This window comes from Lathamus discolor, chromosome 6 (assembly GCF_037157495.1).
Source record: "Lathamus discolor isolate bLatDis1 chromosome 6, bLatDis1.hap1, whole genome shotgun sequence".
In the NCBI taxonomy this organism is placed as follows: Eukaryota; Metazoa; Chordata; class Aves; order Psittaciformes; family Psittacidae; genus Lathamus; species Lathamus discolor.
The window spans coordinates 24947380-24970660 of NC_088889.1; the positions used below are offsets into that span (position 1 = coordinate 24947380).

Consider the following 23281-nt stretch of genomic DNA (forward strand, 5'->3'; position numbering starts at 1 on the left):
ATTCTCTGTTGGTTTGTAGCTCACTTTTCCATTACTGTAGAGTGTCTTTGCACTTGACCATGAGTGGCTGCTCCCAAGCCACACCCTCATGGTAAACTCCAAGCTTGACACGCTGACGAATTTCTGGTTGGCAAGGGTCACCCCACCCTGCTCATCACTCAGGTTTACTCCTCTCTGAGCACAGTCTGTCAGCAGCAAACCTTCCACTCCTGCTTCTTGTTTGCCTGCCCTCCTTCCTAGTCTGCCTACAGGTAGACAAGTTTGCTGCCAATCATGCCTTTGGAAAGTGCTGCTACAAGTAAAAATGGAGAAATACACCAGATTTGGCTTTGGTTCAGATTACCAGTAATAAATAAAAGGGTTACACCACACAGCTAGGGCCTGATGAAGGCAAAGGCTGATACTAAACGTGAGCATCCACTTGTGGCAGGATCGCTTCTGGGGAGAAAGATTATTGAGAACAGCACATAGAGCTTCACAAAAATGGATTTACTACATAAGTCTAATCATAGAAACAACCAAACAAAACAGCACTTGTGTTACAGCTATTACAGGTGCTGTTACATCTATTACTAGCCAGCTGGTTGTTTTTGTGCCTCCTCTACAATAAAGAACATTGTTTTTACACAGGGCATCAATAAACCCTGTTCTCATATACAAACTAAAATAGCTGGAGAACGGACTTGCAGAAGTGCTGAGTGTCCACAGCACCAAATGACATCAGTGGACCATGCTCCTCTGCTTCTTCAAAGCCCCTGACTTCCTGCTAATACCATTCAGATCTACCAAACAGAACACAAAAGGACATGAGTACTTAAAGAAGTGAAAACAAGGTGATACCACCTACATAAAAGAATCAAGCAAAGCAACAGACCTTAAACAGCTCTAATAAATGCTCTGATCCCCTTGTGACATAGGAATTGTTCATTAGTCCAGACTTAGATGCTTCATAGAATGGGAATGCGACCATTTCCTGCCAACAGCACAACCCAATAAGCCTTATTTTGGGAAAATACTTCCTGCCATTAAGCCTGATTCTCCCTTTCCTCATTCTTCCACAGGTCAGAATTATTTTCTTCAGGATTCCCTGAAACCATCATCTTATCTCTACACACCCTAGGAACCATGGATTAAGGCAGGTTCTTTAAAGGCTCTTTGACTTCTATTCCTCTCCCCCTCCCCAAGTCATTACCTCTGCTCAGTTCACAGAATCACAGAATCACACAGAATCCCAAGGGTTGGAAGGGACCTAAAAAGATCATCTAGTCCAACCCCCCTGCAAGAGCAGGGTAACCTACAGTACATCACACAGGAACTTGTCCAGGCGGGCCTTGAATATCTCCAGTGTAGGAGACTCCACAACCCCCCTGGGCAACCTGTTCCAGTGCTCTGTCACTCTTACAGTAAAGAAGTTCTTCCTGATGTTAACGTGGAACTTCCTATGCTCCAGTTTACACCCATTGCCCCTTGTCCTATCACTGGATATCACTGAAAAAAGCCTAGCTCCATCATCCTGGTATTAATGCTGATTTTCTCAGAACTTCTATTCTGAAATTTAGGTGCTTCCAGCCGTTTGTAGTAACGTAGATGTCAACACATCAGTATCAGAGGGAAATGAAACTATTAGCACTATGCAATGCAGAAGAGTTTCACCTCAAACCAGGACCAAAATGACAAGTACTATGCAAAATTTACTACATGGGTCCCCCTGTGAGTTGAATATCTTTTGAAAAGATATGCTCCCGTTTTCCAGCAGCATAGAACAGCTCCCAAAGATATTCCTTACTTATACAGGTTACAGCAGAGACATCAGGATAGAGAGAGCAAAAAAAACCATGGTTCCTTCCCCAAGTGTCATCCATTAAAACTTTATGAATCACTGCCACTGCCAAGGAAGAAAGACACTCAGTACCTGGCTATCACTTTACACAAAGTAGATGCATTTATTTTGCAAAATCACTTGCCCGGGATGGCTTCCAAAAACATCCCTCAGTTGGCTGAACAGAAGCAGAATTGCCTCTAGAGATGTCATATTGCAAAGTCTTAGATCCTACTAATTGTATTCCTGAAGCCATATCCAGATCCATTGCAGTGAAAGCTTTACCATGGATTTTTATAGGACTCAATATAAAAGATAAGTGCTCCAATATTTCCTACTTGCATAGCTGTGTTTTCACAGAACAGTTTTTCACAATACTTTTTCCCTCATCCTATCACCCCGGTATGGTTGTAACTGTTACCAGTATTTCTTGAGCTCAACATCACAACTGAATGCAGATATTTCAAATCTACTATTGGGAAAACAGCAAAATATAAGTCAAGATATCAATGATATACCAATGTTAATAAATAAACTCAACTTTGATGTCAGATTCCATATTCTTTAGGGGAAAGCAAGAATATGTACATATTTCTACTGTAGCAGTGTTTCTGGAGTGGTGATTCTCAAACGATGCTCCATCAGGCACTGACAAGTGGCCTACATTTGGTTAACAGAAGGGTACAACTTTAGTAGTGCTTTTTATTAAAGTCTGGATGAAAAAAACCACAGGAAAACCTGCAATGAAGTTTTAGTGGTGACCCAGGTCAACATGCTCAAGAATTTGCCGAATCACCATTTTAAATTTACTCACCCTGTACAAGTTAGTACTTGTAAAACCTAATAGAGATCAGTAATGAAAGGTGACAGTCTTGAATGCAGAAAGCAAATAGGATAATGATATGCAAATCTGGGTACACAGAGACAAAGTCTAATTGTTGGTCCATTAGACACTGGATTTCAAAAATACCCAGCTCAAGCAGAAAGTCACTGTGACCCATTAAGGTCCTTAAAAAATTGTAGATGCTGGATACAAGAAGAGCTGTGCTACTCTGCTCAACACTAACTTCTTAAATGAAAAAACCCCGCAACCAAACCACCAAAAAACGACAAAACAAACAAACAAAAACCCCGCATGAAATTTGGTGAAATTCAGCATGAAGAGAGCACAAAGGAAGTTTCATTTGTAAGAGTTGATTGAGGATGTGATTTATATCTGTGTTCTGCTGACGTGTTGCCCCTTGGCTGACATATGGAACTACAGCAAGGAACCTTAGACCTAAAGCAAGAATCCTTAGAGACAGACCTAAGAAACCACAAGTTTGCCAAGATCTGCAAATGATTCCTATTATCCACCATGGAAGCTGGCAGAACTCACAAGGTAGGGAATCATATGTAGGCTATGAGCCTGTCCACATTGCCCAGAACAAATGTGCTATGGGAGACACTGAAGTCTAGCTCTTGGCAGTACAGTTCTGCAGAGACAGTATTATTCTTTAGGTCTCCGACTGTGACAGTAAGATAGATGCCAGCCTCCTCCTAAAACCGGCTTTGAGATATCACTGGATGCGTAATTGCAAAACTTAGGGATTGAATGAAGCATGGCCTTTTAAGTGAAAGCTGAGCTCCCCTTGCTTAGTATGTTTTGAAAACTCATCTGGCAAGATATGGCATCCCTTGACTATTTATTAAAAAAACCCAAAATCCAAACAGAAAAAATCACCCCCATCCCCCAAACTACCACCACCAGTAAAGAAGCCTACCTGTCACCTCCCATGTTGAAAGTCTTATATTAAAATGAGGTTTAAGAAGTTACCATATTGCAAGCAGCCAGCAATGGTGGAAAACGCTGCAAAGGAGTATGGACAAGGTTAAAAGCAATGCGAAAACTTGCTGGCTTTCAACTCTTGTCCTACAGCAATTACAAGTGGCAAGAAGGGAAGGAAGGAAAGGTGACATACGAAATGTTCAAAATTGCCTCTACACAGTCCTGTGTTTTCCTGTGTAGGAATGTTCTACACAGGCACCATGTAATCACAGAGTTCTGCATGGAAGGACAAGAGAAAGGTTTCTCCACTAAGCAAAGAACAGTATGAAAGTAAGTCACAGGTCTTAAAAGCAACAGGATGCAGCTTCTGATGTTCTTAGTACAAACATACATCACATTCTTTTGCTATTGTTTTAAACACAGACCCCATGCTGATAGTGTTTTAAGTAACCAGCTAATTAGACCTGAAGCCCAATAGATCTCTTACACAAGTACCTATGGCATCAATGTTAATATTTAATAAAGTTGGCATTATTATTACAGTAATTATAAAGTGAATTAACAGTGCTAAACCTGTTATTTGAAAGTGTTATACTGATCTTTTTCCATGTTCTCCTTAACTTAAAAGGACTGACTTTCAGCATAGCACCACGGAACGAAGCACAGATCCCCTGCTTCACGTTTGTTATTCCCAATTTGGAGTGCTGGGTACAGCTCACGGAGAAAACAGGCTATAACCCATCTGTTGAGGTAGAGAACAGATTTAGCAAGACAAATGTGGGAGCTGAGCAAGTAAAATCTCAGTCATGCTAGCAATTACCCTACTTACTTTGCAGTTCCCATGATCAGCTGGCAGGTCTGTTCCCTGTAACAACCAGGAATTGTGGCATTTCTTGCTGGCAGTTGCAGTTTTTTTCCTCTGCAGCTCAAGCAAATTCATTCTTTTTTGTACATCCCCCTGCTTCGTAGCCAGGGACATGTGCCAGGCAGTCTGCTGGAGGCTTCCCTGGAACTTTCCTCCCAGTCTTTTATCTTTTTCTGTGAGAGGTCTAATTAGCTTGATCTTTCACCTGACCCATGAGGGCTTTGCTAAATTAATCCAGCCTATGGTTAGGCAAAATACAGCAGCAAGGGGTCACCTATCGAGTATTCTTATTTCATGCTTTAACAGACATAATATCTCTGCCACTTCTCCATTCTATATACAAGTTACCTATGCATAACAACAGAGAGATCCTGGCAAAGGCTCACTATACTAATGACACTATAGGCTCACTGAATACAAATAAAGCATACAGTCAACTTGTGCAAATTCAAGATGGTAAGTACAAGATGTTAGTACAAAATTCTGTACATATCTTCAGGTATATTTTCTCTGGATACGAGATTTAAAACACAAGTGCTGTAAACTGAAGTCTCCTTCCTTGATTTCCATCTGCCATAAGTGAATCTCAGCTGAGGTTATGAGAAAGGTATATATTAGAAAGTTAAAAATAAGTCACTGGTTTCTTCTATACTGGACAGAAATAGTGAATAATGTTTGAAAGATTATTTCATAACTGCAGCTCCACTCAGTACTATTCAATTGTGCACTATTCAGCACGTCTATCAAAGAATCACAGGCGGTAAGTCAGTATATTTTAGTAATTTCTGAGGATTAAGATAGAAAATGCAATTTTTAGTTTTGAGTATTTAGTACTTTTTTGTATTGTATTATCATTGTATTAGCTTTTAGTGAACAGAAATCAAAGCCTTTATACATGTATGTATATATACATACATATAAAAAGGCCACATTCTGTAAGAACATAAAGATTCCCAAATAGATCTTGACCTTATCTACAGCACTTTTCCCCACTAGCATCAAGCGTGATTTTAACTTTATAGCTGATGTAATGACTTTGATAGACCTATTCAAATAGATTTCTAGTCAAATGAACTCAAAGACCAAAGGAATGATAATGGTAATTCCTCCTAGTTTCCAGTATGATATCAGCCACAGTATTATCTATGACATTTCCTGCACTGAACCCAAAACCTCACTTCCTATCTTGATTTCAAGTGATGAGAAATCCGCAGCTACTTATGTGATAAACCTAGATATTCCCATTCAGAAGACTAGACAGATAACTTCATTTATCCAGATATTTTCATCCTTATCTGGATGTATCATTGCAGCTCTAGCTGCAATAATTCATAAAAGATAATGACTGCAACTCAACTTTCAACTTTCCAGTAATTAAAATCTAGTCCTCTATATTACGAGTTCTCTTCTGTTGATATGAGTGTGGTTATTTTAAACGACAAGAACTCATTATCAAACTATCAGGGTGATCTACTTTGTTTGGCAAGGGAAACATCAGCTTTCTTTGCTGGCTACTTGCCACCTTAATACTATTTCCCACATGTAGCTTTCACTTTCAGGAAGGCTGCAAGACGAACGAAGCATGCATCTCACATTTTACAGCTGGAAATCCTCAATCAAGATCTTCTCTCTCTACTCATGACATAGGGCTCCAATGTGGACAGGGCCGGTTAATGTAAAAACTGAAGTCCGGAGATTTTTCACTAAGGTAATAAGATCTCTGTATCTTCATATAAGATTTATGCTCTTCTAATTCCTAATTAATAAGGCAAAGCCATAATAGGCATACAGGCACTTGAATTTCAAGCCTTTACGCTCAGAATGGCATTTACTGAAAAGTTCTCAAGCTTCTCCCTTGAAATCTATCCACAACTCTAGCAAAACAACTAGCGACAGCTCACTCATTAAAGTGAATTTTAAGAAAAGCCAGAATGCCACGCTAGTCTGAAATAACAAAGTGCATTTGAAACACTTGACAGGACTCATCTACTGGGAAGCAATGTGGAAGAGGTATGGGGTTCAGACCTGATGTTCACATTTGTGTGGGGAGGAACGGGGGATTTTTATCCATCACTTCAAAGACACCCTTTGTACAGGTACAAAGAGTTTGGAATAAATGTGTCTCTTTATATCTCTATAAATAAAGCTATGTTTACACAATGACCCAAGTCCATAATCAAGCGTCCTGCACTATAATTTTCTTGGTATAGCAGTGTTTCCTATGAACAGCTCTACTATCTTAATGCATTTTCTTTGACGCTTGCTAGTGAAAGATTTTCTTTGTACCATTTAACATTATCCTATTCCTTTTTACTGCTGCAAGACAAAATAAAACAAGAGTTACTTAGATATCCAAGATGGCTGTTTCAAACCAACACAGCAGTCATCTGAACTTCCTTAAGCTGCGACATAAGAATTACTTCTGCATAACAGAAACTGGCTGCTGCTGTAAGGAGCCTACCATTTCCCTGCAGGAGCCAGCAGAAGCAGCTGAACTGGTTTGTCAAGATAAAAGCTCTGATAACCAGCAAGGACATTGTCATTTGAGTCCGAAAAGGGTTCCTGTGGCTGGAAGTGGGTTTAAGTGTCAGAACCACCACGAATCATTGCTATGCTTTCTGTGTGAAGTTAGTCAGGTGGCAATTCCGGCAGGAAAAGTCTTCCCCTCTGGGAAGTGAAGCCAAGGTGCTCTCTTGAAGCCCCAGCTGCAGTTCCAGTTAAAGACCAGGAACACAGGAAGTCTTAAGATGAGCTCAGATATTTTAAAATGCAAGGAAGGGTGCAGCTAAAGCACATGGTAAAATCACCTATTTTCTGCTTGCACATTTTCTAGCTGTGCTGCACACACATATTCTTCACTGAAAGCTAAAATATTTAACATGCAAGTGCAATTTTTGTTCAACATGTAAGGAAAGAAACTGGTTTACTTGTATTACAGTGAGACCACTTTAATATGAAAGCAATAAGCTTAATACTCAAATATGAGTAATGTTTGCTTGGAAGATGACCATTTTGCTGGTTTGATACACCTGTCACAATAAAAAAAATACTATAAAGTTTACAATATCCAGGTCCTTACATTGTCATTACCATATTGTCTGGGGTAATTGTAAGGGAGAGGTTTCATAAGCATGTCTGTCTTCTACGTCAAGACAATTTCCAGACACACAGAACTGTCTTGTGAATCATTCAACAGATGAGTCTTACCACAGTAATTTATTTCTTAAAAATCTAGTTTATTGCACTTGTCTCAAAGCACAAACAAAACAAAAAACCTAAATACAGAAATAAAAGTAAAAAACCCATCCTAATTTCATTAAAACTACCCTAAAAAGTAGTCTGATAAGAGCTCTTGACACCAATTTAATATTAATCACCATAGCAAGGTACAGTATTATACAGTAAACAAACAACTAGCAAGCTCAAGCCATTACTAAGATGACTTTGAAAAATGTAATACAAAAGTGTCACTATTAAATACCATCATTGTACTTGAGCATCTGGTGCTTGGCAGGGCACAGAGAAGTACTCATGTCCCTTCTCCAAAGTGATTGACTCAGGTCTGCCACAAGATACTTTTAAGTTGAATTCCAGCTTCTTGGGGTTCCAAGATACCAAGCTATGCTTGCATAAAACAGACTAGGTTACTTCACAAGCTGATTTCATTACAATCCACTGCCAACAGGCTAAAAAACCCTCTGGGGTAATCTCCATATACAGATGAGATAGCAATCAAGCAAACATACCATTTGTAAAAGTGAAACAAATCTGTACTCCCTGTTAGACTGAAAGATAAGACTGAGAACTGACAGCCAGTATCACAAGTTCTACTAAAGCCAAACTGACATAACTTGGTTCTCTCCACTGATTCACACTCTCACCTTGCACCATGTTTGTTCCAAGTTTAGTGCAGTACACGCATGAACTATTCTGAAAGAGAACAAAGGTTAAAAAGAAAACACATCCTTTTCCATATGTATTAAGTTCTCAAAACAGAAACATCCCCACTTTTCAACTCTTGGCCTTTTCTGAAACTGGCTCTTTTACAGTATTGGTTAGCAGCTGCTTAAAACATTCTGACGTTTTAAAAGCTTAGAACAAACACAAAATAACTCCTCCGCCTACATACTGAACTCAGGTTCTCTCATCTATATTTCTATTGCTTAAAAAAGATGAGGTATCTTTCAAAGAAGATTTAGCTTAAAGAAAAATAAACTACAATGATTAACTTAGGTTTTTTCCCAGTTCATCACATACCTCTGTTGCAACATCTGTTAAGTATAAGACACTTCAAAATTTAGCTAACATAGCTAAAAATCAGAATATTGTTAAGTATTTTCTCACAATATCACAATTTTTAATGGGATATATAAGTAATTCTATCAATTACCATTTTTCCTTTTAATACATCTAAGTACGGCACTCAAAACAATTTGAGTCCAAATGTTAAAGCACTGGCTGGAGGCACAAATACAGCACAACAGGAATTGTGAAAGCTGCCTTATACATTCCTGATTTGCACTACAACCCAACAAGCAACTTCTTCCTATTCCAAAGTGGGACTTACCCCCCACAATCTGTCAGCTTCCTGATGGCTATGAGAAATCGGCAAAAGTTCCCCTGATATTAGGTGTAATCCAAACTTCTCCCTTGTGAATGAAGTCAAATTATGAACCAAATTTCTACAAATGGAAGGTTAGTATAGCCTTGCATATATTTATATGGAAACGGATCAAACCAAGTTCATTTCAACACCAATGCTCTGTAATCATGACGTTCTGAGATCCTACTATGAAATACTTTGCCACATTTTCTTCCATGCTGCAAGGGAAAATAATTCTAAATATATGTACAACAGTCAGATAGAATTCCAATCAGTTTGGAGTTCTAAGTACAAGAAGAAATTGAGAAATGCTTAATGTTTCTGCTGTAGAGAAATATTTAATGAAACAGAATTTCTTCTCAAAATAAGTACACATGTATTAGTGTGCATGCTGTTGTGAAGTAGTCACTTTCATTGCTAGTAGGATTAACTTAAAGAGTTACATTTCCAAAGGAGGTTCTACAGTAGTACCGTATAACAATTGTGGTATGCCACACCTAAAGAGTCTCCCAAGAGATAAGGGAACAACCAAGAGAACTCACAGCTTGGGCCTAGTAACAGATAAGTTTTTTAATACAAAAGTGCTAATATTACGGGGTCCAATATGAGTGGCTTTCAGATCCAACATTCTGTACATACGTTATAGAAATTGTCCTCCTGGTTTGGTTTTTTTTTCACTGCTTCATGAGCTTGAGAGACTTCATATCACTTCCCATTCATCTTCAAAATCATCAGGGTGAAGCAGAACAGAAGTGTCATTATTTTTCTGCAAACTATGGGAATGGCTAAAGGTCTTAGTGAGGCGCTGGAGAAGGGATCCTGAAGTACTGATTGCCCACAGTTCATCCAGAGGAGTCACTGCAAAGCATAAATTACCCATCTTTTAATTAAGATAGCAGGTTCCAATTATAAACATTAAATAAATAATATTTAAATCTGTTTTCCTAATAATACCCAGAGAAGATTTTTACTAATGTGATAAAATACCCTTGGTGAAACTCATGGTCAACAAAGCATTTAGAGTATGCAGCTCTCTCTGCACATCTGAGCACATCTCCTTGCACATCTCTCAGAGTACCATCAGGCAGAGGTCAAAGCAGACATGAGAATGTTTTGGACTGTCAGACAGAACCAACTTGCCTGTTAAACGTGAGACATTTCCAGGAATCTTCTTCCAGTAGTCTCCTGCTGGATTCTTGTCAGTAATGCCATATCGACGAGCTACATCTCCGTTAGGACAGCGTGCCCAGACAGTCCTTGTACTTATAGCCAGCTGACAAGCCTGCAAACCTAAAGATAATGGAACATGAAGAGGGAATAATCACAGGCTTTCTTATATACTAAATACACTTGCAGAAAAGTTCATTAAGAGAAGATGGCAAGACTGTAAGTGGTTTTATATATTCTTATATTAATAATAGAGAAGAACTCTCCATTATAAAAGGCACAAAGAAATACCTAGTTTTCCAGGAGTTTTTGTCAGAAATTATTGGCAAGGAGAAATTCAGGACTATATACTTCCTCACACTGACTTTAGGGGAGCTGAACAGAGCAGATGCTACTGGAACCTGAGCTTCTGGACCTGTGTAAGATGAGTATCAGAAAGTAGGCCACTTGTAGCACATGAAGCACTAGCTAACAAAAAAACTTTTTAATTGCAGACTTTTTACTCACAGCATGTATTGACCATAAGGACATCACGTTGTGGATACATCTTGTTATGTGGCCACAAGCAACAACCAATTAGAGGACCTTTATAACATACTTTTGGAGATTCTGCTGGATTTTACCACCACATCAGGAATAATCCAGCAGTCTGTTTAAAAATGGTTAATGTTATAGACCTTGTGGACTTTTTCTTTCCTCTTCCCAAGAAAGCAAGTACTCTGCAACTATGTGGCATGCATTTATGCAGTGAAAGATTTTTAAAAAGCAGACAGCATCACCACAGTTATTTAGAAAGAAACAAGTAAAATTTAGATTTCTTTACAGGCAATGCAAAAATGTAATTACCTAATCCAGAACACATCCAGCACACAGGACTGATAAAAAGATGTGCAAAATAGCATCAGGGGTTTTTTGTTAGCCACACCTAGATATGAACCACATGTCGTATCACGTTTAAATGTGAAACTTCCCACAGCATAGTACTCTCCTATTGCTTAGGAATACTGTATTTTATCTAACTGAAAGGGAACTGTACCATTTATTAATTCAGTGGCAGCAGCCTGAAATAACACATATTAGAAGTTCATAAAACAAAATCGTATTTCAGTTAGCTACTGGTTTTAAGTGAAACCAAGGTCTTCAACAAAAGGATGCTTATCAAATATTTTACTATGTTTCTTCAAACAAGCACATTTGATGGCTGGAAAAAAAACCATTTGATTTAGGCATTGATACCCAATTTGAAAAGTAACAGGGAAAAAACCCCAAAACAAGAACCACACAAACAAAAAAAAAACCCCACAACAATGAGAAAAAGGCAGAAAGAACAAGGAACCAATGCATTGATTTTTACCTGGTACATGTTCCCAGTCAGTGCCTACAGGCATTTCATCTGTAATTCCAACTCGTACATGGACATTCCATTTGCTATCAATTGCCCACAACATCTGATCATTTGGACTTGAATGAATGCTTATCAGGTTGATCCCCACTTGCTATAAAAATTAAGCACAGTATTTAAACTTAGTACTTTTGTACTATTCTAACACTTGTTCTTCACAGAAGTATGCAAGAGAAGTAAAATATTTACCAGATACTAAAGACAGGAAGAAAGGCAACTGACGGTTTGTCATTGTACAAAATTACCCATTTTCCAAAAAATCAATCCCTTCCTAAATAGAAAAGGAACATGAATAAATGTCATCCAGAGTTACTAGTAAAGATAATGTTCAGCATCTGAGTCTAATATTAGCATCTGCAGTCAGGGAGTTTCAATTGCAAGCTGAAGAGGAAACTCTTCCACTGAAATGCATAAAGTGCAGTATTTTTCTCTTCCCAGAAGTTTTTCTAACATAACTTTGTATTTTATTCCTCAACATATACAAGCAGTAAATTTGTACAGTCTGAATGCCTTCTCTTCACAATGAAATGGCAATCTGCTTTCTTCCCTGTACTCCATTCTACAGGAATAAAACCATGGAACTCGCTGCAGACCACTGCAGTACGGGGGCAGCAGAAGAGTATCGACAACACTGTTGGTAAACCCAAGTGAAAGACACGTCTCATTCCCACTCTGCAGTATTTGCTCTGTTTGCTTCTATAGAGATTTGCCTTTACTGCTATTGAAAATCAGCATTACTGACAACAACATTTTACAGACATCATAAAGATGATGATTTTGAGCAAAATATATCTGCCAACACAATTAGTGAATGGCAAATATCCTGCAAAATATGTACTTTAAATAAAATGCTAATAGGAACATGAAAAAAAGCTTTCCTCCACATCAGCCTAATAAAGGCACTGAAGAAGACAGGAAGATGCTCTGAAATACATTATCACCTCACAAAAAAAGCCCTGCATTTCTGGCTTTTCTGGCCTCATAGAACTTCCACTGTGATAAATAGAAGAACAAGCAGCTCTTCACATGTATAAACCTAGGAACACAGAAACATAATCTGCATGTATCTGTAAGCACAGAACCCAGTCCCTGATGGGCCTTCTGTGTACCTAACAGTTACCTGGTGGCTTTTACTTTTAAAATTCTGGTGCTGACATGTTTCTGACTCAGCTATAACCAAGTTCGACTTGGTTCACCAAATCAATCCTGCCTATTCACGTTGCAGGCCTTTGAGACTATCTTCTCATGTTTCTGTTCTCATTAGGTACTTGCCCTTCTCTGGAATCTTGGGGCTGGCAGAGGGTTGATGAAGTTTTTACCTCCAGTCACAGTAAATTCATAATGGCTGCAGTCTGAAAACTTACAGCATGCTTTAAGTATTTTATAATCTATATAACATGAAACAGGTCTTTACAGCTGCAGTTAAAGATTAGAGTTCTGTCATAGATTTTGCACAGAGTTCTGCTATCTGTGCAAATCTATAAATCTGCTGATAACATTTCAGAGACTGACAACCATGAAAATTAATAAATTATTTCAGTGTAGCCTTTTCTCAGCTGGTTTAACTTCCAACAGCATTCACGAGATTTATATACCTTGACTATGGTATGTGTCATATTTGTAATCTACTGTAGATTGTGGAATTTTAAGGAATCTGTCACCAGTCTCTCAGCCTTCCTCCTCAGATGCTGATATACCAAACTGTTTATAGGTTTATCCACAGTACTCATCACTATGACAGACTGACGAAGCATTAATGGATTTATTGTTATCTAATAAATACTGGTGGAACACTGCTTTCATTTGACTTGTGGTGCCAAAAATTTCTAAAATCAAAGTATCTCAAGAAACTGACCACTTTAGCCAAGAACAGAACACAGATCCTCATGGCCACTGGTCTTGTACCTCAGCTACAACTCTCTGTCTTTTGAAATTGTAGATTTTCCGTTAGAGCCATGGGCTGCAACACATACCAGCTATGGACTTTTCAACATTTTAAAACTACATACTAACAGCTGTGAATATCTTTATTATCTGCTACAAGTAAAACCAATTCAAAATGGTTTGCTAGTACCCACGTGTCTGATGAGAAAACAATGCTGATCAAATGAAGCAAACTTGAAGGAGGCACTTAAGTGACAAATTATTAAATAACAACATGAAATAGTGTCTATGCTAAATATATTTAAGCTATAAAGTTGTCCATTAGCTTTATAATTCTGTTCAAGTCATTTCTGTTCTTTCTGCAAACAGTGGAGAAATAAGCTTCAGTCTAAGAACTTCATTTAAACAATAGCATCAAATAAAACCCAAGGAAAAGCTGAGGCGTTCACCCCTGCACCTCCCTCACCCTACTACTCAGAAGTTTTGTCTTGCCGTAACTACTTCAAATCACAGCTGAACGCAAAACACAATGGTTCAACTTCTTTGTCAAGGAGGAAAGGACAAACACACACATGCACACAAAGACAGCATCAGAACATTTTCTACGTCACTTTTCAGGAACACAGAGTCCATATAATCAGTAGATCTCCACTATCTCTGTCCTGCTGCAAATATCCAGGATAAGGAAGACTAAACAGAACATGCTCAGTCTGCCAAAGCCCAATCCTTCTTTAACAGGTTGGTAGCTACACGCAGCACAAATATTCTCCTCACCTTCAAAAGACAAACTCAACAACTTCAGGTGGTCCAGGCTAGGCTGTAAGAAGGTCGTATCAGACATACTTCTCACACTGTTGAGCATTCTCTGTGTATCAGACTAACCTGACTATTTTCATGGCTAACACACATCCAGACCTATTAACTAGAGTACAAAGAATGCAACGTTGCCTAATACAGGCCTAACTATTTGTATATTATTTTCCAAACTCCATTTGAATGAAGGTTGTTAAGCACTTTTGGCATTAGAGATATCAAGAAAGCACGAGCAACACATTGACTAGAATGAGTAGTACTGACCAGAATGTTTTACATTCAGACTTTGAGTAGAACAGCTTGGTAAATTAAGTGCCTCTTTTTTCTCTGCAGAGAAGCTGAAGGCAATATACAGGAGCAGGAAAGATGAATCTGTTTAGTCTTCCTGGAAGCTACATGTTCTTCAGTAATGCTTTCAATGAATAGTCAGAAAAAGGTTATTACTTACTGACTGAAAAACTGGAGTACTATTTTTCTCAGAAGCCTTAGAATGACATGACCCTTTCCCCCACTTTTGCCTTTAGTGAATAAACAGACAAGGACCTTGGTTGGATATCTTTAGTATACAGCTAGCACAGTCAGGAAACAAAAGGCAAAGCCAAGGAGACAATTCTCTGACCTCTCCTTTGTCAACTCTAAATTTTTCATTCCAAGGGCTTTTATTGCAGAAACATGGGAAAGACTACAACGTACAGTATCAAATACTAGAAAAGGTCATACCAAACCCATGTGACCATGCAACATTGTAAAGCTCAACAGAATCATAAAATACTTTCAAAATATTTAGTACCACTGTTCCTTAGATGAAAAAGAAAAAATAAAAAGTAGTAATGCCATCACTTTAAAGATCATACGAACTACAGGCCTACTCAGGTGTGTTCAACTTATTCTGGTCACACTGTCTTATACCTAAGATTACGAACTGTAGTGTAAGAGATAAGCTGTAATTACCACTGCATGTAATTTTAATAACATACTGAAAAAATGAACTACTGCAACAAGAATAACTAAGTTTTTACAGAAATTAAGTAAACACTACATGCAACAACTTCCCATGAAGCTGAATATAATTTAGCACGAGGTAATAAAAAACTTGGTTACTCAGAGCTTTGCTTAGATAAGGCATTTGTTTTGTTTCTTTAAAACACAACTTTAATGAGGATCAGTAAAACACCCTCTCATGCAGGCTATGCCAGTAAAGCGCACGTCTCTAGTTTTTGCAACTGAAATACTTAAACCATGGGAAGAAAAGCATTTTTGTAAGGTAAAACACCCATGTGTTTTTAACTTCAGTCTCAGGGTACAATTACTAGTACTCATTACAATGAGTACAATTAGTAGTACTCATCCAGTGCTAAAGCTGCAGGCTAAGTACTGTCCCAGGTAAAGCATGGGCCCCAAATACAAGGCTATGCAATGTGTTAAACTACTGAATAAAAACAACAGCACTAGAGGGGTCAGAGATCAGAAATGAAGTCCCTGCCTCCCAGACAGATGATCTCTCTACTAGGCTACACGTAGTCCGACCTCTTCTGCCTTGCTTAGTTCTTAGCCTCATTAAATTTGGGTTCAGCAGACAGGGTCTTCCTACAAAACAGACTATTTCACAGATCTACAGGACGGGCCATCCAAAACAGGAGAGACCCCACAACCCAGACCCCCAGCTCCAAGGGAAGGCAGCCGATTGTGAGGCTGGTCTACAAATAGAGGCTGTTAGCAACTCATCTGCTTACCATAAAATCGGGAGACAGTAATACACTATGGGGAGGGACCTCCAAGTCCACCAGCCTTCCCAGGGTGTCTCCTTACTTTGTGTGGACTTGTTAGCTCACTGAAGCTCTCTTTACTGACCATACACTCTGAACTTAGCACCCACCTTTGCTGCCCCAGTTTACTTCACAAAAGCTAACGCCTAATTACAAACCTGTCAACTGGATCCAGGCACCCTCCCCCCCACCCCCGCTTTAAAAATCAAACAAGCTGAAGATTAGTCACAAAAAAAGAAACAATAAAAGCGGCTCTAACCAGAATTCACAAAATGCAGAATTCAATGAAAATGAAACAAAACAAAACAAAAATTTCCCCAAACTCTTAGCTTATACTAGCGTAAGTAATTATTTTTATGACAGTCTCAAAGTCACAGTTCAAGTATTCCTATTAATTACATAGTTCAGGCTGGCACTTCCTACAAACACAAGAACAGTTCCATGGAAATCAAAGCACTTGCTTGCTAAATCAAGACACATATCCTTTACCCATTAATTTTTTTCACTATTATATTTTTACTTTTAAATAGAATAATTCTGGAAAACTCTCAAAACTCAATGATAATTGTAGTTACTTTATTTACCCAACTAATGTTCAGTATATTTTTTAATTGGGTCAAAAAAATAATTAAATATGCAATTCTGTGTTAGCTAACCAAAATATGGGCATTGGAAGAGTGCAGATATGAAGCTGCTTCTAGTACAGACCAAATGAAAGTACGAAAACTGAAGGTTCTCCTTCCTACAATTTTTGTTTCCAGTGTAAGCTAGTCTCATCAAAAAGCAAACTCACCATCCTGAGATCATATTTAAGAGGATACGGAATGATGGTCTACTCAGTTTTCTGGGTGTATCGTTTTGCATATATTTTGTGATCTGAAGCTTCTGGTGCTGATAATAATTGCTATCTAATGGGACAGGCTGCATGCACGCTTTTCTGAACATGACGATAGCAATGCCTTAAAACAAGTATCAGAAAACTAAACTCCAAAGCAGAAACAGACAGTGCAATGTAGTGACAGCAGTTTTCTTAACTAGCAACAAAATGGAAATAATAAGCACTGAATGAGCAATGAAATCGTGGTGTGAGGCAACTTTGGTAAAAATGCTAGGATTGCATCTTTTCAATATCTAAAGCACCTTTTATGTTACTTAGGATTTCTAAGAAAGGCATGCCTGTGAGGAATAGTACCCATTTGAACTTAAACATGATGGTATTTTAAATCAGCTAAATAAAATACACTGCTGCAGGAACTTTGATCTCCTATACTTATTTGCAACCAACCTCGATACAGTTACTCTTACTACTGCCAAACAGCTTTTATGTGCATCACCTTAGAACATGCAGTTCTCCAAGAAAACCCTCTCCCTGTTAATGTCTTCAGGAGGCCTCACATGACCAAAGACACGTGGAACAAGAGACTAGCTAGTCTGGTCTGTAGATAACCAGAAGGTTTTATGAGTGTATTACCTCTTCAACCTAAGCAGAACTGGTCTAGTAAAAGATACTTACTCTGCATCTCATCTTAGCACTCTAAAGTAGAACTCATGGCAACTTAGATGTCTGTGTAACAGCTAGGTAATACAAGCTAGTCTGTGCTAGTGAAAAATCAGACTTGAAAACAACAGTCACATGTATTAAGAAAGAGCAGAGTTTTCCATGTTCAAAAATAGCATGAATGATTCTGAAGTAAAAGTTATGAAGCATTTTCAACAGAGTATCATCATCCTCCAATATCCAGTTCTTAAAGAGCATTTCAAACAAACCCTTCCTACATTTCAGCTTTGATTTTGGCACCTACTGAAAGAGATGTAATGACAAAAAACTTCCAAACCATAAAGCATCACAGAGAAAAGACTGCACTTACGTTGCAGTCACAGATTTTAACATGAGTAAAACCTCATCAGAACTATTGCCTCTGAATATCTTTGTGAAGTTCTGCAAAGATGGATGCTCTGCAATTGCAGCACTTCTTTAATGAGAACTGACACCATAAAAGCAGAGTCTGTAGCTGCTCACAAGCTGCTCATGAGTCATGAGATCTGGGATATGGCAAGTCACATTGGCTTTGACATTTACCAGGGAATGAAATATCCATAGTTGGTTTTAAATTGCATTATTTGAGAATGCTCCCGTACTTAAAGCAAGTGAAAGGCAATTTTGATTTTGTTCTTCAAACAGAAAATGACTGAATCGTTCACAAATACTTCTTAGAGTATTTCTGTTATTCTGAAGATAGAGTGGCGCAGCATGAACTGTGTCAAAGTCAGTTAAAGGACAGATAAGCAGTAAGGTGCTTCTAATAAGCAAATATTGTTCATGGAATAGTCCACTTCTCAGCCGTCGTGTTGTATTTGTTATCCGAACACTAAGCCAGCATTCGGAAATAATTTTAAAGCTCACATATTTTCTTATTTTTCATTAAGCCTTTGTAAAAGCATGAATGGCTGCTCCTTCAGTACTCTAATGTATTGTTTTAACATATTAGAATTGTCTCAAAATGAGCATGTAACCCACAAGTTTTAATCTTCTTTGCAAGCAATGTTTGAATTTTTGCCCTTTCATATTGACTTATTACATTTGCCATGCCAGGTCTTGGCAAGGTAACATGAAAGAGAATGACACTGCTCTGGGTATCAGAAGGTTATCATTTTGGAATGCAACATCATCCAGCTTCCTGGATAAGCTGATAGGAAATAATTTGATTTTCAACCCTGCCCACTTAAAGACATTCTACAAAAGGAAGTTACTGCTAAATAATGAGCCACAACAAATCCCCATTTCTTGTGAACACTTTTGTATTGAGTAATTTCATCTACTTCAGTGGAGTAGTAGAGAATGCACTTAATACAGAGAAAACAGTATCATTTCAAAGAGACAGCTTTTCAGGCTATTTTCCTGGATAGGAAAATCTTTGGTAAGAAGGTACTATACAAGTTCATTTATCTGTCTCTTGGCAAACCCTATTTTAAGTGGAAAACATACTGGAATGTGTTTTGCCCCCTTTCTAAGAATACTACCCTTATGGAAGCCATCATCCCCAATATCCCGGTCTCCTCTTCCTGCTGCCCTATCCCTGTTAGCAGGGAAAACTTGTCTCTTACAGATTACAGTAAAAAGTCACACTTGCAACACACAAAGAGCAGTGTTATCTGGGCCTTGTTGCAAGTGATATTGGTACTTATTTACTAGTCTGTTCTGCTCTTCTGCAAAACAAGGTGCAATTTCTCCAGGTCTGACTGACTACATTCCCAGCACAGAAAAACAAGTCTAACCAGGGCTGGGCTAACTGATGGGATGCAAATCTGCAGCTTCATTTCCCTGCCTTTCTTTGCTGTTACACCCTGAGATTCACAGGAGCTAATAATTGGCCAATGAGAGATAAGCAGAGCTAAAAGCAAATGATGTAAGAAACAAATAAACTATTGCAACTCCACTGCCACAGATTTACTTTTATTTCTTAATACGCCCCTTTCAAAAGTACCACTTATTTCAAAACGTTCAAAAGAAGTTCTGCAACATTATAAAATGTAAATCAAGTATGCAAACACACACAGTGCTACTATGCTAGGTCAGCAGACAGTTCAACTGACTTCATGCCAAGGAGCAAAGAATGAAATCAGTAGTCAGAGGTCAGCTCTATTACTGCAGTCCCAACCCACACCACAGATATCACTCTCATTTCATAGTTTAACTTGCAAAGTATTAGAGCAGCAACAAAAGCAAACGCTGAGGTTTAAAGAAAGATTAAAAAGGAAACCAGACGCTGGAGAAACATATTTCACCTACCCTCCATATTCAGAAAAGATGTTCCCAGGGTAATTTAAAAGGTTTCTTTCCACTGTGATCCTCCCAGCTGGCAAGTAGAAAGGATACAAAGTTTGCCCATTCTGGGAACAAGGGTGAAGAGCTGTAATTTTTCTACATGCTTACTAACTACTGGATGAAAAGTCCCTAAAACCAGGCACGGCACCCTTGCAAGCATCCCAGACTCACATGGGTGAGGACAAAGTAGGAGGGAGGCAGGCACTTCAGTGCCATGCCACTTGAGCTGAGCCTTCCCACACTTCTGCTTTGTGCTGTTGGCCAGTCCAGACTTCTAGCTAGCACACAGCAGATACCCAATATGCAGTTCAAGGCTGCATTGTACTATGTGCCTATAAAGCTGGGTGTTACAAGAAGAGTAAACTTTCATTAAGAATAGAAAGGAAAACAAAACCTTTCACTTCTGAGTTAAAAAACAGCTATTTGTAATTTGGGATGACATGGTGCTAAGGCTGTATATTCAGAGTACATTATAATCCTGAATTATTCAAACATGTGGGATAAAGTTTTAAGCTACACATTTAAAATCTGGCTCTATTGTTTTCCATGAGTGCTAAAATTTTTCCAAATGCACAATGCTAAACCACTATGCTATAAAGAACTGTAATCAACATTTTACCTGTATAGGTGGCTCAATCATTATCCATGCAGGAAGCATCAAACTTGGGTTAAAAGGTTGTGTTCCTACACGGAAATAAACACCACCGCTGGTGTCACAGGCCCAAACATGCTGATTTCCACAGGTCAAGCTGATCAGCTTTACAGTACCTAATAACAAAGAGACTATTAGCAACCTGGCATTTTCCTTTTGAATTCAGCTAATAATGAGAACTTTTATTTAGACTTGATTAAATCAAACTAGCTTTAAGCATAATCATGTCGAAGTGATTAAAATTCAATGCAACTTAAAAGAGAAAAAAACCCCACCAAATAAAATCAGCAGGTAGTCTACGTGAGGTACTTCTCTTATAAATCTAAAATAAATGGTTTAAGTCATAGGATACTGCAATTTCTAAAACACACTAAAAATATGCTATTAAAATAACCAAATTCAAGCAGGGAAACATTCTGCGACAAATGTTATCACTGCCTAGAAAACTTTCACATGACCTGATATGAACTTTTGTCTGTAGCTGGCCATGCTTGTAGGCTTCTGAAGGTGTTGATCTGCTAACACATTCAGCAAAGAACATTCCTAATGCTACCAGCACTTTAAAAATATCATATCATATGGATTATGCATTTCAGTGTTAACATACCAGTGTCACATCTGTAAATAAAAGAGTCAATTCTCAACTGGATTTATGTTCAACAGCTTACTTATTTATTACACCTACTTCAAAAGCAGTGCTTTAACCGCACGTAAGTCAGCACAGTGAAAACAACACTGTCAAATAAGTATGTTCTGGAATTTTGGGGTGGGGTGGGTTTTTGTTTCGTTTGGTTTTTCCATACCAAATCATACCCAAAAGTTTGCAAAGATAGTAGAGAAGCATAACTGAAATTTTGGACTAAAAAGAACTAGCTAGCCAGCTAGCTAGCTGTCAACTGGAATCCCTACTCTTCCACATTCATTTTAAAATAGCAATGTGACTATATACATCACATTTGATTTTGTTTTTCCTCACACTGTTAGGACAACACCATGCTAAGTCATGGAAAACACATTCTACAGAAAGAGGGACCCAATCAGTACAGATGTACTACAGAAGGAATGCTCTGGTCAGACTCCAAACTTAAGATTCTAAAAATAGGCCTTGCTGGCTGATTGAACATGCCAGTGCTGCTTGGGATATCCCATTCTTGGTAACAGTTCTCTCTTCAGTGATGTGAAATCTGGCAACAACTCCTTGTAAGGTGCACCAGATATAGCATTCCTGAAAGAAGGGAGCACAATTTTAACCCACAGAGTGCAAGTTTAAAGCATTTATTTCTGCAGAAGGCAGTATTCTCTGTCATTAAGGCTTGCTGGGAGAAAGAACGGGAACAACAGGACTACACAGCTTCATCATTTGGTTTTCTGTAATAGTAAACAGATCTTGTCATCAATTTGAATTTGTCTCACCAAAAAATGTCCTTTCATTGTACAGCTTCACATTAAAAACAAATGACAAAACTGTATATAAAAACCTTCTACTGCTTGGAACAAAAACATCTAGAACAACTTTCTTTTGCAGGCAGGGGCTTGACATTCAGGTACAAAGTCAAAATCTTAACTAAAACCTCATTATTTCTTCTAACATAAAGTATGACTGGAAGCAATGGCTTTGTCAAATGATGTCTCAGCTGTTAAACATTCTGATTCAAACCAGCAACAGAGACTCAAATGGAATCACGTATCACCTACTTGGCATAGCTGATACTATTTACATCTACAGCACAATTTGATATTCAAAACCGCAGCCCTTACGTAAACGTTTTGGGGTTTCTCCCTCCTCCTACCATTTTTAGCTTAGGAGATGGTCATACTAACCACATTCATCTACTGTTTAGAGAAAGCAGCATGATTCAGAGGCATTGTTTACTGTTGAAACCTAAAGGTCATTCTATTGTGTTTAGAAACCTTGATAGACATAGTGGAACTATAATAAAAATAATTTACTCCATACTACTCCCAGTATATAGAGTAAAGGCAAGAGGAAGATACTACTAACGTAATATTCATATTTCAACATTAATGCTGGCAACCACATCACTTCCATACAGAATTCTCAATGGCATTTTACAGCAACTTGCTTCTCCCCCTACCTAATGTTTCTGGAGTAAACTTAAACGTGCACTTGAAGAATAACAATAGTTCTCCAATTTCTTCACAGAATCACAGAATCCCAAGGGTTGGAAGGGACCTCAAAAGATCATCTAGTCCAACCCCCCCACAAGAGCAGGGTAACCTACAGTACATCACACAGGAACATGTCCAGGAGGGCCTTGAATACCTCCAGTGTAGGAGACTCCACAACCCCCCTGGGCAACCTGTTCCAGTGCTCTGTCACTCTTACAGTAAAGAAGTTCTTCCTGATGTTAACGTGGAACTTCCTATGCTCCAGTTTACACCCATTGCCCCTTGTCCTATCACTGGATATCACTGAAAAAAGCCTAGCTCCATCATCCTGACACCTACCCTTCACATATTTGTAAACATTGATGAGGTCACCCCTCAGTCTCCTCTTCTCCAAGCTAAAGAGACCCAGCTCCCTCAGCCTCTCCTCATAAGGGAGATGTTCCACTCCCTTAATCATCTTTGTGGCTCTGCGCTGGACTCCTTCAAGCAATTCCCTGTCCTTGAACAGAGGGGCCCAGAACTGGACGCAATATTCCAGATGCGGCCTCACCAAGGCTGAGTAGAGGGGGAGGAGAACCTCTCTTGA

General features: G+C 38.5%; 1 protein-coding gene across 4 annotated transcripts in view; it reads right to left on the reverse strand.

Moving 5' to 3' along the window:
- Positions 1 to 7802: 7802 nt before the first annotated feature.
- TECPR2 (tectonin beta-propeller repeat containing 2) overlaps positions 7803 to 23281 on the reverse strand; it is a 45045-nt gene continuing 29566 nt past the window's right edge. The window contains exons 17-20 of one of the 4 annotated variants that reach the window (XM_065685228.1): positions 20533 to 20681; positions 11577 to 11718; positions 10196 to 10345; positions 7803 to 9913 (exon numbers count right to left, since the gene is read on the reverse strand). In XM_065685228.1, the coding sequence (XP_065541300.1) occupies positions 9756 to 9913; positions 10196 to 10345; positions 11577 to 11718; positions 20533 to 20681 (599 nt within the window). In that variant the 3' untranslated portion in view covers positions 7803 to 9755. Of the gene's footprint in view, positions 9914 to 10195; positions 10346 to 11576; positions 11719 to 19877; positions 19979 to 20532; positions 20682 to 23281 lie in introns of those variants that run through there. The other 3 variants (XM_065685229.1, XM_065685230.1, XM_065685231.1) reach the window with 3 other exon arrangements.